The following is a 15,596-nucleotide window of genomic DNA, read 5'->3' as shown; positions in this document are numbered from 1 at the left end:
CAATACGTTTATTATCTCACAGGTCTGGTGGTAGAAGTCTGACATCAGTCTTGCTGGGCTAAGATGGAAGCATCAGCCTCACTGGAGGCTTTGGGAAAGAATCCACTTCAAAGCTTATTCAGATCATTGGCTAATCCAGGTCCCTGAAGCTCTTGGCTCGAGGTCCCTGTGTCCTTGCTGTCAGCCAACAGTGACCCTTACCTTTTAGAGGCTACTACTCTGTGGTCCTTGCACGTGGTCCCCTTTACATCTCAGAGTCAGCAACAGCTTGCTGATTCCTTCTCAGGCTGGGAGGGAATATCACCTGGTTGATGTTTTTATAAGCTTGCCTCCTCTCCTGCTCCATCTGTCTCTGACTCCAGCCAGGGCAAGTTCTATGTTAAGGGGCAATGTGATTAGGTTGGATCCACCGTGATAATTCAGCTTCATGACTATAATTATTACATCTTCAAAGTCCGTCTTGCAGTGTAAGGAAGAATATTCACAGATCCTAAGAATTAGGGCACGAACATCCAGTGGGTTTTGCTGGTGGCTCAGATGGTAAAGAATCAGCCTGCAATGCAGGAGACCCAGGTTTGATTCCTGGGTCAGGAAGAGCCCATGGAGGAGGAAATCTTGCCCAGAGAATTCCATGGACAGAGGGGCCTGGTGAGCTACAGTCCATGGGGTTGCAAAGAGCCGGACAGGACTGAGCGATTAACCCACACACGTCCTTTGGACCGTCATTCTTCCTGCCACAGTTTCCTGGTCACCACACTCTCATGATTCTCCTCCTACCAGCCTGGCTGTCCCTTCTCAGTCATCCTCCTCTTCCTGATCTCTAAACAGTAGCAGTCTCAGGGCCCTGTCTGTGGATCCCCGCCCTTCTCAATTCTCAGTCCCTGAGAGCCCAACCATTCCCACAGGTTCCCTATGTGATATGCCCGGCTGGCCTAGAGCCTCCCCGGGCGCCCGAGCTCCAGGCGTTTTGAGTCCGGTTGACTTTTCCAGTGGCTCTCAAAGTGTAGTGCCCAGACCAGTGGCAGCAGTGTTGCCTGGGAACGTTTGAAAATCGGGACAAAATTGGGTCCATCCCCGTACTCCTGAATCAGCATCTCTGGAGCCGGGTCGAGAAGCCTCTGTTTTAACAGCCCCTCAGGTGATTCTTACGTCTCCTGAAGTCTGCAGACCACTGGGCTACTCAGTTGCTCCATCTGGTTGTTCTCAGGCATCTGACTCTGGACTCGCCCATCTGCCTTTTTCACCTTGATCTTCTTGACATCACTGTCCATCCACCCAGGTGCTCAAGCCACTATGAACCATATCTATACAGTGGCCAGAGCGATCTTTAAAAAATATAAATCAGATCATATTCCCTTGCTTTAAACCCAGCAATAGCTCCCACCGCCCTTGAAATGAAATCCAAACCTTTGCCCTGATCTACCAGGCCTTCCCTGCCAGCCCCTCTGACCTCATCTTCTGGTGTTCCCTCTGACACTGTGATCCAGCCACCCAAGCCTCCTGTCTGGTGGATCTCGTAAATACGGTTGACCTTTGAACAACAGGGATTTGAATCACAAGTGTCCAATTATACGGGGATACTTTTCAACAGTAAATACTGTAGTACTGCACCATCTGTGGTTGGTTGAATCCATGGATGGAGAGGGCCAACTAAAATATGTCAAGATTAACCCCTATGCTGCTCAAGGGTCAGCTGTACTGCGCTCTTTCCAGCCTCAGGTCCTTTGCACTTGCTGCCCGCTTTGCCTGAGGTACATTTTAAATGAGGTGTGTTTAAAATGTACCTCAAAGTTCTGCCACCCCATCCCCCTCTTTCTTATCACACTGTTTACTTCCTGCAAAGCATTTTATTATATATATATTACACATATATAACGCTATTCCATTATCTCATTTATTTGTGGCCTACGCCTGTGTATTATAAACTCCAAAAGGACAGAAGTTTTGTCTTGTTTTCTGTGTTTGATGCTCAGTCATGACTCTTTGAGACCCCATGGGCTGTAGCCCGCCAGGCCCCTTGGTCCATGGGATTTCCCAGGCAAGAATACTGGAGTGGGTTGCTGTTTCCTTCTCCAGGGGATCTTCCTGACCCAGGGATCAAACCCGGGTCTCCTGCATTGCAGGCAGATTCTTTACCGTCTGAGCCACCCAGCGCAGTGCTTGACATAGGAAGTTCTCAATAAATATTTGCTGAATTCAATAAAATTAACTCTCTACCTGCCTATACCAGACCTTGGTCTAGCTTGTCACTGGGGTAGCAGCCCTACCCCTCCTACAGACATGAGTGCTTAGATTTGCAGTGGTGGTGGCATGTTGGTCCAGAGATCCTTGTTTCTTAATACCCACCTCTGTCTTTTCCATTCAGTGATTTCCCACCACACGCCTGTGAAATGCATAATATAGTATGACCAAAATATTTATTGACTGTATGATAAATATTTAGAAAATATTTATCTTTCTAAACCATTGAAAGACTTTTTTAATTTATTTTTTTTATTGAAGGATAAGTGCTTTACAAAATTTTGTTGTTTTCTGTCAAACCTCAACATGAATCAGCCATAGGTATACATATATCCCCTCCCTTTTGAACCTCCCTCCCATCTCCCTCCCCATCCCACCCCTCTAGGTTGATACAGAGCCCCTGTTTGAGTTTCCTGAGCCATACAGCAAATTCCTGTTGGCTGTCTATTTTACAGATGGTAATGTAAGTTTCCATGTTACTCTTTCCATACATCTCACCCTCTCCTCCTCTCCCCTCTCCACATGTCCATAAGTCTATTCTCTATGTCTGTTTCTCCATTGCTGCCCTGTAAGTAAATTCTTCAGTACCATTTTTCTAGATTCTGTGTATATGTGATAGAATATGATATTTATCTTTCTCTTTCTGACTTAATTCACTCTATATAATAGGTTCTAGGTTCATCCACCTCTTTAGAACTGACTCAAATGTGTTCCTTTCATGGCTGAGTAATATTCCCTTGTGTATATGTACCACAACTTCTTTATCCATTCATCTGTCGATGGACATCTAGGTCGCTTCCATGTTCTGGCTATTGTAAATAGTGGTGCAATGAACAATGGGATACATGTGTCTTTTTCAATTTTGGTTTCCTCAGGGTATATGCCTAGGAGTGGGATTGCTGGGTCATATGGTGGTTTTATTCCTAATTTTTAAGGAATCTCCATACCGTTTTCCACAGTGGCTGTCAATTTGCTGTTAAGTCACGTCAGTAGTGTCCGACTCTGTGCGACCCCATAGACGGCAGCCCACCAGGCTCCTCTGTCCCTGGGATTCTCCAGGCAAGAATACTGGAGTGGGTTGCCATTTCCTCCTCCAGTGCATGAAAGTGAAAAGTGAAAGTGAAGTCGCTCAGTCGTGTCCAACTCTTTGCGACCCCATGGGCTGCAGCCTACCAGGCTCCTCCGTCCATGGGGTTTCCCAGGCAAGAGTACTGGAGTGGGGTGCCATTGCCTTCTCCGGGCTGTCAATTTACATTCCCACCAATGGTGCAAGAGGGTTGCCTTTTCTCCACACCCTCTGCAGCATTTATTGTTTGTAGACTTTTTGATGATGGCCATTCTGACCAGCTTCCCTGGTGGCTCAGATGGTAAAGCGTCTGCCTGCAATGTGGGAGACCTGGGTTCAACCCCTGGGTCGAGAAGATCCCCTGGAGAAGGAAATGGCAACCCACTCCAGTGTTCTTGCCTGGAGAACTCCATGGACTGAGGAGCCTGGTGGGCTGCAGTCCACGGGGTCTCAAAGAGTCGGACACGACTGAGCGACTTCACTTTACCAACTTTATTCTGAGTGGTGTGAGATGATATCGCATTATAGTTTTGATTTTCATTTCTGTAATAATGAGTGATGTTGAGCATGTTTTCGTGCGTTTGTTAGCCATCTGTATGTCTTTGGAGATACGTCTGTTTAGGTCTTTTACCCACTTTTTGATTGGGTTGTTTGTTTTCTTGGTATTGAGTTGTATGAGCTGCTTGTGTATTTTGGAAATTAATCCTTTGTCAGTTGTTTCATTTGCTATTATTTTCTCCCACTCTGAGGGTTGTCTTCTCACCTCGCTTATAGTTTCCTTTGCTGGCCAAAAGCTTTTAAGTTTAATCAGGTCCCACTTGTTTACTTTTGTTTTTATTTCCATTACTCTAGGAGGTGGGTCATAGAAGTTGTTGCTTTGATTTATGTTGAGCGTTCTGCCTATGTTTTCCTCTAAGAGTTTTATAGTTTCTGGTCTTACATTTTGGTCTTTAATCCATTTTGAGTTTATCTTTGTGTTAAACCATTGAAAGATTTTAATAAAAATGTATTAAAATGTATTTAATAAAAATAAAAAAGCTAATAAGAATAATATATTGACTAAAAACTTGGACACAAAAAAATAAATAGGTAATTCTGTTTATCGGAGAAGGCAATGGCAACACACTCCAGTACTCTTGCCTGGAGAATCCCATGGATGGAGGAGCCTGGTGGGCTGCCGTCTATGGGTCGCACAGGGTCGGACACGACTGAAGTGACTTAGCAGCAGCAGCAGCAATTCTGTTTATTTGAAATTCGAAACCAGGCCGGGGGTTTTCCTGGTGGTCCAGTGGCTAAGGCTCGGAGTTCCTAATACAGGGGGCCCGGGTTTGATCCCTGGTCAGGGAACTAGATCTCACATGCCATAACTAAGACCCGGCATAGCCAAAAAAAAAAAAGGAAACCAGGCCACATTAATCTATGATGATATGAGTCAGGATAGCGGCTCCCTTTGTTAGGGGTTCTGACTCGGGGACATGTGATAAAGCCTCTGGGTGCTAGAAATGTTCTGTAGCTTGATCTTTTTTTAAAAAAAAAAATTGTTTATCAGTTTATTATAAAGGATGTAAATGAACAGCCAGACGAAGAGGTATGTAGGGTGAGATCCGGAAGAGTCCGGAGCACAGGTACTTGGGTTCGCATGGAACTGGGGTGCAGCACCTTCCCAGCACGTGGGTATGGCCACCAACCCAAAACCTTCTCTGTATCTTTTTTATTATTATTATTTTGTTGTTGTTGTTGTTCTGGGTCTTCATTGCTTCGCACGGGCTTTCTCTAGTCGTGAGCAGGGGTGACTCTTTGTCGCGGTGGCTTCTCTCGTGTGGACGGAGCACAGGCGCTGGGGTGTGCGGGTTCAGTAGTTGTGGGGCATGGGCTTAGCGGCTCCGTGACACGTGGAATCTTCCCGGCCCAGGGTTCGAACCCGTGTCCCCTGCATTGGCAGGCAGACTCCTATCCACTGTAGTACCAGGGAAGTCCGGTCCTCTGTATCTTGACCTTGAGAGTGCATGCACGTGTGTAAATTGTACTTCAAGCATATGGTTAACATTTGTGCATTTTATAGAAGGTATACGTCAATTTTAAAATCTAGGTAAGCAAGAACATCTTCAGAATTCTAAACAGAGAGAGGGAGAGATGGAGATTCAGAGAGAATTGTGTCAAAGCACAAGTCCACTCCCTTTTGGGGTCTGTGAGGTGTGAACGGGTACCCGGTCCCTCTGTCTCCAGCCCTCCCCCAGGCCTGGCCAAGGTGAGCACCTGAGTGCTGCCGTTATCAGAGCTGGCTGAGCAGAGGCTCCCTCCCTAGTCCCGTGATGTGGCCCAGCCTCCACCTGATTCTCAGCGACCTTGAGGACATGAGGGTGTTTCTTGGAAAGGGGCGGAGGGAAGGGGCAGAGACTAGGCAGAACAGGTGTCTAGCCACAATCCCAGGTCTCTGCACCTGCCGTCCCATCCTGGGGAGAAGAGAAGGCAGAGCGGATCGAGTCAGTGTTGCTGGTGTGAGGCCCCGCTGGAGGGCTCGGAGGATCCTGAGAGGCTAGTGCGGGGCCACTGCTGACTTCTGGTGAGATGCTTCTCAGTCCCAATTGGTTTTTACAGGGGAGCAGGGTGGGAGCCCCAGCGAAGGCAATGGCAGCCCACTCTGGTACTCTTGCCTGGAAAATCCCATGGACGGAGGAGCCTGGTAGGCTGCAGTCCATGGGGTCGCACAGAGTCGGACACGACTGAAGCGACTTAGCAGCAGCAGCAGCAGCAGGGTGGGAGCCCAGGAGACAGCCCCAAGGTCCCAGCTCCTGGACAGTATTGTTCTAAGACAGGACTCTGCTTCAGAATGGCCTGGGGGGTGTCTCTTGTAAGCACAGATTTCTGGGGCTCACTGGAGATATGTGATGGCGTGACTCAGGAATTCTGTTGTAACTCTGCTTCCACCCGCTGCTCGCTGGTTTGAGAACTGATCTAGAAACTGGGACAGACTTTGGCTTGTTTCTGCTGCCCAGTTCTAGGTCAGGACGCCCACTGGGCTGGAGCTTGCATTGTTAGTGTCACTTCAGGCGACCCTGCAGGTGGCCCCTTTCATGTTTACCTCCAAATCTGAGTTTAAAATGTAGGCACCTGGACCTCCAAGTGACCGCTCTTTTCATTTAAACCCTTTGATTTAAAGATGGGAAAACAGACCCAAGGTCATCGTGTGTCAGGGCTGGAATCGAAGACTGGCGTCCTTAACAGCCTCTCCTTTCAGGGCCCTTAGGGCTGGGGGCCAAAGGAGTGGAGGGAGCCGGCTCCAGGGAGGCCGCCCTGGGCCCCCGCAGGCGCTGTGGATGGCGTGGCAGGTGAGCGTGCCCGAGCTGGAGGACCGCCTGCAGTGCCCCATGTGCCTGGAGGTCTTCAAGGAGCCCCTGATGCTGCAGTGCGGCCACTCCTACTGCAAGGGCTGCCTGGTGTCCCTGTCCCGCCACCTGGCCTCGGAGCTGCGCTGCCCCGTGTGCCGGCGGGAGGTGGACTACAGCAGCTCCCCACCCAACGTCTCCCTGGCGAAGGTGATCGAAGCCCTGCAGCTCCCCGGGGACCCGGAGCCCCAGGTGTGCGCGCACCACCGGAACCCACTCAGCCTCTTCTGCGAGAAGGACCAGGAGCTCATCTGCGGCCTATGTGGCCTGCTGGGCGCCCACCAGCACCACCGGGTCACGCCCGTCTCCACCGTCTACAGCCGCATGAAGGTGGGCAGCAAGGCCGCTGGGGGCGGCAGGCGGGCGAGGGGTGAGGCCGCCCTGGGGGATGGAGAGCCCCCCGCATCACGAACTACTGCCCTCCACTTCCAGCTTTATTTTTCTCTGCTGCCCTCATTAGATTCTTGAGCCCTCCAGGGACTTCACCCTGAGGCAGGTGAGGGCAGGGACTTAGTTTCATCCCCTGGGATGTTTCTGCACCTAGAGCCATGCCGGGCAGGTAGTAAATGCCCAAAATGTCTTTGTGGAATGGAATGTCAATGGATTCCTGCCCTCATGGACCCTTGCCTCAGAACTAACAGACCACCTTTTCAAGATGAATAATAATAAGGTTATCATCTTAAGTTAGTTTGTTGATCTAAGGTTTATGAAGAGTGGGGTTATTGTTGTATTTATAAATGAGGAAACAGGCTCAGAGAACACGTGAGGGTCTTAGTCAAGGTCATACAGTTTGTCACTGGCAGAGCTAGGATTCAAACCAAGGCCAGTTTTTCATTCCCCAGGCGACTGATCAAGGAAGGCCAGGAAGGGCTCTTGGAGGTAAATTGTCGTAGGATACCTGGCCTGGAGTTTAGCAGTGGGGACAGGGGGAGTAAGGACCAGGAATGACAAAGTTCAAGAGACGAGGTTGGGGGTGGGGCAGGAAGAGGGAAGCGCATCAATGTGTAGGCAGAGGGGCCCCTGCAAGCTGCTCCCGGGATTTCCTGGCTGAGTGCTCTGGGCAGCCTTTCTTTACCCCTTCGACCCTGGGAGACAAGTGGGAAAGGAGCTCTAGTATGTGCTACGGGCGGCGCTGGTGTCCATGGTACAGTAGTGGGCAAGAAGCTCACCCTGTGCCAGCACTCACAGTCTAGGGGTCTGACACCATCCCGAGTGTGCTGCTGTCGAGGTTCAATACAGGCAGTGGTGAGCCCAGCTGGAACATGGCTCTTACATGGTCTTGGGTGGTCAGGGAAGGCTTCCTGGAGGAAGTGGACTGCTAAGCTGAGACCTGAACCCTCAGGAGGACTTGAAGGGGAGGAAAAGCATTCCATAAAAAGAGCATGAGCAAAAGACCAGGGGGCAAACGGCATGGCTCATTTGAAGAATTAGACATTATTCCATTCAGCTCAAGGGAGAGTGAGGTGGGGAGTGAGGGGAGGTGAGCAGGGGCCAGCTCATGAAAAGGTCTGTGTGACATGAGAAGGGATTTGGGGTTTATTCAGACGACCAGGGCTGGAAGTGTTTAAACAGTCGTGATGTGGCCCAGTCTCTCTACCCAAGGGTAGACTGGAGACTGAAGCTGGGAATAAGAGATTAGGGGTAACCTACACGCAGATAGTCTTTGCAGTCTGAGGTGCAGAGAAGACTGACCCGGCGAGTCTGCAGGGTGATGGGGAAGATGCTGAGAACACCCACCAGGAGCTTCGGGGCTTAAGGTTTGGTAGAGAACCCCGAAGGGGACAGAAAGAATCCACAGAGGACTCGGGAGCACTGGCTGCATGCTGTCTCCTGGAAATTGGAGGAACAGAGCATTTTGACAAGAAAGAAGTCACGTGTGTGAAATGTCAGCTCAGGATTGAAAAGAGCCAGTCAGATTTTGCAGTAAGAATTGGTTACCTTGGCAAGAGTAGTTTTAGGGGGCTGTGAAAGGAGGAAGCAAAACTGCAGTGCAGTGAAACTGAGTCCAGCTTTATGAACAGAGGGCTGCCCAGCAGAAAAGGAGACTTCTGGGAGCTTGTCATCTCTGGCTCGGAGCTGGGAGGGCTTGGACCCTAGTTTCTGGATGGAGGTTTTTGTGATCTCAAGACTCCTCTCTGTGATGCAACTAAATTCAGTCCCTTTATCAGATCTTTTTTTAAATTTTTTTTGACATGGACCATTTTTAAAGTCTTTATTGACTCTGTTATAGTATTGCTTCTGTTTTATGTTTTGGTTTTTCGGCCACAAGGCATGTGGGATCTTAGCGCCCAGACCAGAGATCAAACCCACACCGCCTGCACTGGAAGGCAAAGTCTTCATCACTGGACAGCCAGGGAAGTCCCCTCAGATCTCTTTCATGCATTCCTGTTTCCTCCTGTGGATTGAGCTCTTGAGATACTTTATCTGTGCAATCTGTTTCCACTTGCAGTGGCCCAGTTGATGAGAAAGAACTAGTACCATCTGTCTTTGCCTTGGGAGGGTTACTAATGCCGTGCCCTTCCCAGACTCCGGTGAGCCCGGATGTCTGGGTATGGAGAGCAAGGACTCTGTTCGTTCATCTCCATGCTGGTTTTGTTTTTTTCTCAGTTCCCTTCCAGAAAGGCTCTTGTAGCCAGCTTCTGCTTGGGCACAATCTAAGCCAAAGATTCTGCACGGTCCATGGGTGCAGACCAGCTGGGCTCCCATCAAGTCGTGCAGCCAGATGGTGGTCTAGGTGGTTCTGGTGTACCCCTAAAGTTAGGCTGGATATGGGGCCAGGGCAGCCCAGAGGAAGTGAGTTTATTGCAGCCTGGAGGCCCTAAATCCAGGCTTGGCCCAAGGCTGCCGGAGATGGATTCAGGTCTTCATAGGGAGTGAGGGGTCACCAGGTATAACCTGGGCCACTGCATACACCGTTGACTTCACTTGGGGCCAGACTTTTTGTGATAACTCTTGATCAAATGCTAATTCTGGACCTGCTGGTGCCCAGCAGGTTTACCAGGTGGGTAGCCTAAGGACAGCATTCCATGCAGGGAGTGTTGACCTCAGATTGACAGTCGCCCTGCATGGATGTTGTGTGGTGACTTCTGGGGGCTATAACAACGTTTAGTGTCTCTGTCAATGTCACAGAGAGGGATGACGAGGAGACCCTCCTCTGAGCAGTTGCTGCTGTCAGTGTGGAGTATTCTTGAATAGTTTTACCTGTTTGGGGGTCGAGGGTACCCAGATAGCTCCTTGGTTCCACTGGGAGTGCTTGTGGTCATGGGCTGCCCCCTGCCCTGGCCGCAGGAGCCGGGAGGGTGAAGGGGCCGTGGCTCATGGGGCCATGGCCCGTTTGCCTCCAGGAGGAGCTAGCAGCCCTCATCTCTGACCTGAAGCAGGAGCAGAAGAAGGTGGATGAGCAAATCGCCAAACTGGTGAACAACAGGACTCGGATTGTGGTGAGTGCCCCTGCCCTCGGTGCCCACCCCCCGTCCGAGGCTAGCCACCTCCCCTTTCCTGCAGAGCCCAGCTCCGATTTGTCCTTTACAGGAACCCACGCCTTCCCTATAAAGCCAGAATTTCAAAGCATTCCAGACGGGGTGGGAAAAAGCGAACAGGCTCCTGGGGGAGTTCACCACAGTTGTCAGGGCTGTCTCCAAGTTGGCTTATGTCCTCATGTCCTTGGGACCGAGATAACTCAGAGCCCAAGTCCCGGAGGTAAACAGCTTAACGCGTGGGCATGACTGCCCGGCCCCTGCCACCTGTGTCTGTTTGACCTTGACAGCCTGTGCGATGCCCTCCTGGTACCTTCAGAGTGCAGGCATGAAGAGGCCTGCAGCCCTCAGGGGCTGACCGCCTTTCCTAAATGAGGGGCCCTTGGGGCTGAGAGGGTGTGGAGCCCAGGCCCTACAGGTAGTCATGAAACAGAAGCAGGAGACCAGCGTCCTTGAAAGTCAGCTCAGTCAATCTTCCTCACCCGGGGGAGGGAGACAGCATCACTCCATCTGATGGAGGCGGAGTCACTGCACTGAACTGGGCGCTGGGGCCCAGCCTCTCCCTTGCCACTGCTGCCCTCCCCTGGGGCTGCATCCAGGGCCCCAGATGCAGTGTGAACACCCTGGCAGGAGTCAGCCCTCGGACTCGGGGATGAGGACCGAGAACGACCGGAAAGCCCCAGGAAGGCCTGAGCTGCCAGGCTCTGGGGAAGCCGAAGTCAGCCTCGGCTCCTGCTTTGACCAGCCCCTCCCTGTCTCAGAACGAGTCTGATGTCTTCAGCTGGGTGATCCGCCGTGAGTTCCAGGAGCTCCACCACCTGGTGGATGAGGAGAAGGCCCGCTGCCTGGAGGGGGTGGAGGTCCACACCCGCGGCCTCGTGGCCTCCCTGGACATGCAGCTGGAGCAGGCCCGGGGCGCTCGGGAGCGGCTGGTCCAGGCCGCGGGTGTGCTGGAGCAGTTCGGCAACGAGAGTCACCACGAGTTCATCCGGGTGAGCGGACAAGGCCCCCGTGTCCCCAAGAGCCTCCCCCTTCCTAACAGTTTCTGCACGGCCCCCTCGGTGCCCTAACCCGCCTCCCTCTTGTCTTCCAGAAGTACCACGCCATGGCCTCCAGGTATTCCCTGTGCACTTCCAGAGCCTTCTTCAGCCACGTTTATGAGCGTCTCCCTGGTTTTTTTCCCCCAATTTCCCTTAGTCTTAAGGACAATTGGGTTAGAAGCATTGGCTTAAGTGAACGGCTAGAGGATCTGATTGGCTGAGTTTGGTTTCCAGTCCGGCTGGAGCTGGGGGCGGGGTTCCCCTGTTTCAGAGGCGTGCTCCTCAAGCAGCACATCAGAGCCACCTGGAGGGCTCTTTAACCACAGATCCCTGGACCCTCGTCATCAGTTCTGAGTCAGCAGGTCTGGGGTGGGACCCAAGAAAACTTGCATTTCTGACAAGGCCCAGGTGATGTGATGCTGCTGGTCTCAGACCTGCCCTTTGAGAGCTACTGATGTGGAGTGTTTCCGGAATGGAGGCAGGGCCCCAGAGAGTGGCTGGTGGGGGGACATGATAGGCTTCTCAAGTGCACAGTGTTCTGAGCGGGGACTCGGCTGGTTGGACCGGCACATGGGTGAGCAGCTTCGTCATCACTGTGAACTGTTGCCCCCAGCCCAGAGCTCCAGCAGGCCCGACTCTCGGAAGGTGCCTTCAGCCCCATCTCCTTCAAGCCAGGCCTGCATCAGGCTGACATCAAGCTGACGGTGTGGAAAAGGCTCTTCCGAAAGGTTCTGCCAGGTGAGGAACCCCCCCCCCCAAACCTTCCATTGTATGAGGCTGAAGGGAGGCTGGGGCAGCTGACAGTGAGGGCGCAGGGCTGAGCTTCTGCCAGCAGGGGGTGCTCAAGCTCAGCTCCATCTCTAAGTGGTGACTGGGTGAGTGGTATAATTTCTGAGACTTGGGTTTCCCTTTCTGAAAAAAAAAAAATTTGGCTGCGATGGGTCTTAGTTGCAGCTCGTGGGATCTTTGAGCTGCAGCCTTGGGATCTAGTTCTCTGACCGTGGGTCAAACCCTTGCCCTCACCCCCTGCATTGGGAGCTCAGAGGCTTAACCACTGGATGGGCAGAGAAGTCCCTGAACCTCAGTTTCTTTGCCTGTAAGGAGGTCACCTTGCTGGGCTGTGTAGTTTCTAAATAGACGTGTGCGATTTGTGTGCTCAGGCACGTCCAACTCTTTGCAACCCCGTGGACTGTAACCTGCCAGGCTCCTCTGTCCATGGGATTCTCCAGGCAAGAATACTGGAGTGGGTTGCCATTTCCTACTGCAGAGGATCTTCCTGACCCATGGATCGAGCCCAGGTCTCCTGCAATGGCAGGTGAATTCTTTACCACCTTGCCACCTGGGAGGGTGTGTGTAGTTTAGTGCTTAATAAATGGCAGCTGTTGCTTTACCAAAAAATAACTCAGACATTTAACTCCTTCATTACTAGCACATGAGGGAAATCAGTCAACTGATTTCACCCAACAAAGGCAAAAACAGGATCACTATAAGAGAAGGAGGAGGGGGACTTCCCTGGTGGTCCAGTGGCTAAGACTGTTCTCCCAATGTAGGAGGCCCGGTTTCAACCCCTGGTCAGGGAAGTAGATCCCACATGCCACAATTAAGACCCAGGGAAGCCAAATAAATAAATATATTTTAAGAAAAGGGAAGAAAGGGGAGAGAAAAAAGACCTGCAGATAATCTCTGAACAATGAACGTTGTTTGCACGTTTTGGATAGAGACGGGTCAGCTGACAGCGAGCACAGAGGTCATTTGGGATAGTTTGTCCTGGACTGGGCTGCTGGCGTACCCACGGAAGCCATTGCAGTTGTTAGAATCTCCAGAAAACCTGGGGAGTGGGGCTGAGGCACCCACGTGACAGGCCGTCTCCCAGTCCTACCATCAACACCTCCGCCTTAGGCAGGCCACACTCACCGTGTTCCTGGCTGGAACACCTGGGCTCACAGTGGCCCATTCTCCACCCTTCAGGCATTGCTCGCTCCTTCAGAGAATCAGTGTTGCGTGCTCCAGCCCCACCCCTTCCAGGCCCTGTCAATTCAGGGATGAGGGACTCGGTTCTTCCCAGGAGCTCAGGGCTTCCTGCCGGCCTCTCTTGGGCAGGGTTGGCCGCCTTCTGCATGGCTTGAACACACCTCCCCTCTGATCTCCCCCAGCCCCGGAGTCCCTCAAGCTGGATCCGGCCACGGCCCACCCGCTCCTGGAGCTCTCCAAGGGCAACACGGTGGTGCAGTGTGGGCTCCTGGCCCAGCGGCGTGCCAGCCAGCCCGAGCGCTTCGACTACAGCACGTGTGTCCTGGCCAGCAGGGGCTTCTCCTGCGGCCGCCACTACTGGGAGGTGGTGGTGGGCAGCAAGAGCGACTGGCGCCTGGGGGTCATCAAGGGCACGGCCAGCCGCAAGGGCAAGCTGAGCAAGTCCCCGGAGCACGGCGTGTGGCTCATCGGCCTGAAGGAGGGCCGAGTGTACGAGGCCTTCAGCTGCCCCCGGGTGCCCCTGCCCGTGGCGGGCCACCCCCACCGCATCGGCGTCTACCTGCACTACGAGCAGGGGGAGCTCACCTTCTTCGACGCCGACCGCCCCGACGACCTGCGGCCACTCTACTCGTTCCAGGCCGACTTCCAGGGCAAGCTGTACCCCATCCTGGACACGTGCTGGCACGAGAGGGGCAGCAACTCCCTGCCCATGGTGCTACCGCCACCCAGCGGGCCCGGCCACCTCTCCCCACTGCAGCCCACCAAGCTGTAGGGCTGCCTTTCCGCTTGGCATGGGGGCTTGAGGGGTCCTGCTGACTCCAGTGAGCGGAGGCGATGTCTTCCTTGTTTGGGGAGGTCTTCGCCTGGGGGCCCCTAGAAACATTTATTGTTGGGAGAATAGCTACAGTAGCCAGGGGCATGTTTATTAACCTCTATCTGGGCTATTAACCTGCTTATTAACCAGCAGAACCAGGCTTTGGAGTCCAAGGATCAAGCTGGGCTTCCCTTGTGCATGCATGTTCAGTCACTTCAGTCATGTCCAACTCTTTGGGACCCTATGGACTGTAGCCTGCCAGGCTCCTCTGTCCATGGGGATTCTCCAGGCAAGAATACTGGCACGGGTTGCCATGCCCTCCTCCAGATCTTCCCGACCCAGGGATCAAACCCACATCTCTTACATCTCCTGCATTGGCAGGCTGGTTCTTTACCACTCGTGCCACCTGGGAAGACCAGGCTTCCCTTAGCCCCTCCTAACCATGATTGCTGCTTACTCTTCCCCCTGAGGGTGGAAACACTCCCACACATAATTCCTCCATCACTGTGAACTTTAAGGATAATAGATGTTATTTCTTCCTTGTCAAATGATTTGCAATGATCAGTTGCTGCACATGCATACTACTTTATGCTCGGGTCTTTAAAAGCAGCTCCAGCCTCTGGCAGGGCCACATCTCACAGCCCTTTGATTTCCCCATCATCCTTTCTGACATGGGCAACAAGGCCTACGTGAGCTGCCGCCTTTGGCTAATCTTTCTCCTGCCGTCTGTGTAAGTAATAATCAAAAGCTACTTCTTGTCTCTTTTTTTGAAAATTTAAAAAATTTACTTGTTAATTTTTTTGGCCATGCTGGGTCTTCATTGCTGTGTGCATGCTTTCTCTAGTTGCAATGGGCAGGCTTCTCACCACAGTGGCTTCTCTTGTTGTGGAGCACAGGTTCTAGGTGCACGGGCTCAGTAGTTGGGGTTCCTGGGCTCTAGAGCACAGGCTCAGTCGTTGTGGTGCACAGGTTTAGTTGCTCCATGACATGTGGAATCTTAAAGATCAAACCTTGTGCCCTGTATTGGCAGATGGATTCTTAACCACTGGACCACCAGGGAAGTCCTGCTTATTGTCTCTTGATCAGCTGCATCTGTCGGGCCTTGGCTTTGCTTACTGCATGCTTGACGCCTTCCAGACTTGGTGTTTGGTTGTGTAGCTCTTCCTTCAATTCCATGACTCTACCTCTGCTCTCCATCCTGTGTGGCCCAGGGGGCTGGCCCCACTGGAATGCACATCCTTATGGCTTCCTGTTGGGTTCAGCTGATGGATGAGGCTGGCAGGAGATCCCAGGGCAGGAGAAGGGAGTTGGAGGTACTTATTTTCTTGCTTTTCTGCCTGCTGGGCTATGCATTGCAGGGTCCCCCCTCTCTTTGCGACTCTTCTTATATTCCTGGTGGTGAACAGTGCTGTCGCCAGCCCTGAGTTCTGCGCCATCTCCCGTTGGCCCCCTCACCTCTGACCATTCTTTTTAGAAATAGTCCCTTCTTTAAACTCTCTTCAGCGACTCCCTTGTGTGCACCACCCTGCCTTCAACCAGACCATGATGGACATGATGGCATACTTCTGCACCCATTTTAATAAATCCTTTCTTTCAACTGGC

General features: G+C 52.2%; 1 protein-coding gene across 4 annotated transcripts in view; it reads left to right on the top strand.

Moving 5' to 3' along the window:
• Positions 1-15,596, top strand: part of TRIM50 (tripartite motif containing 50) — a 16,525-nt gene extending 929 nt beyond the window's left edge. For 3 of the 4 annotated variants that reach the window (XM_081557863.1, XM_081557864.1, XM_081557862.1), the window contains 6 exons: positions 6,546-7,023; positions 10,038-10,133; positions 10,931-11,161; positions 11,263-11,285; positions 11,823-11,947; positions 13,363-15,596. In XM_081557863.1, coding sequence (XP_081413989.1) covers positions 6,546-7,023; positions 10,038-10,133; positions 10,931-11,161; positions 11,263-11,285; positions 11,823-11,947; positions 13,363-13,952 — 1,543 coding nt within the window. In that variant the 3' untranslated portion in view covers positions 13,953-15,596. Of the gene's footprint in view, positions 1-5,699; positions 5,871-6,545; positions 7,024-10,037; positions 10,134-10,930; positions 11,162-11,262; positions 11,286-11,822; positions 11,948-13,362 lie in introns of those variants that run through there. The other variant, XM_081557866.1, reaches the window with a different exon arrangement.

This window comes from Giraffa tippelskirchi, chromosome 13 (assembly GCF_054371585.1).
Source record: "Giraffa tippelskirchi isolate mGirTip1 chromosome 13, T2T-mGirTip1v1.2.pri, whole genome shotgun sequence".
NCBI lineage: Eukaryota > Metazoa > Chordata > Mammalia > Artiodactyla > Giraffidae > Giraffa > Giraffa tippelskirchi.
The sequence above is the reverse complement of the archived record's forward strand: the minus strand, read 5'-3'. Positions and strand labels throughout refer to the sequence as shown.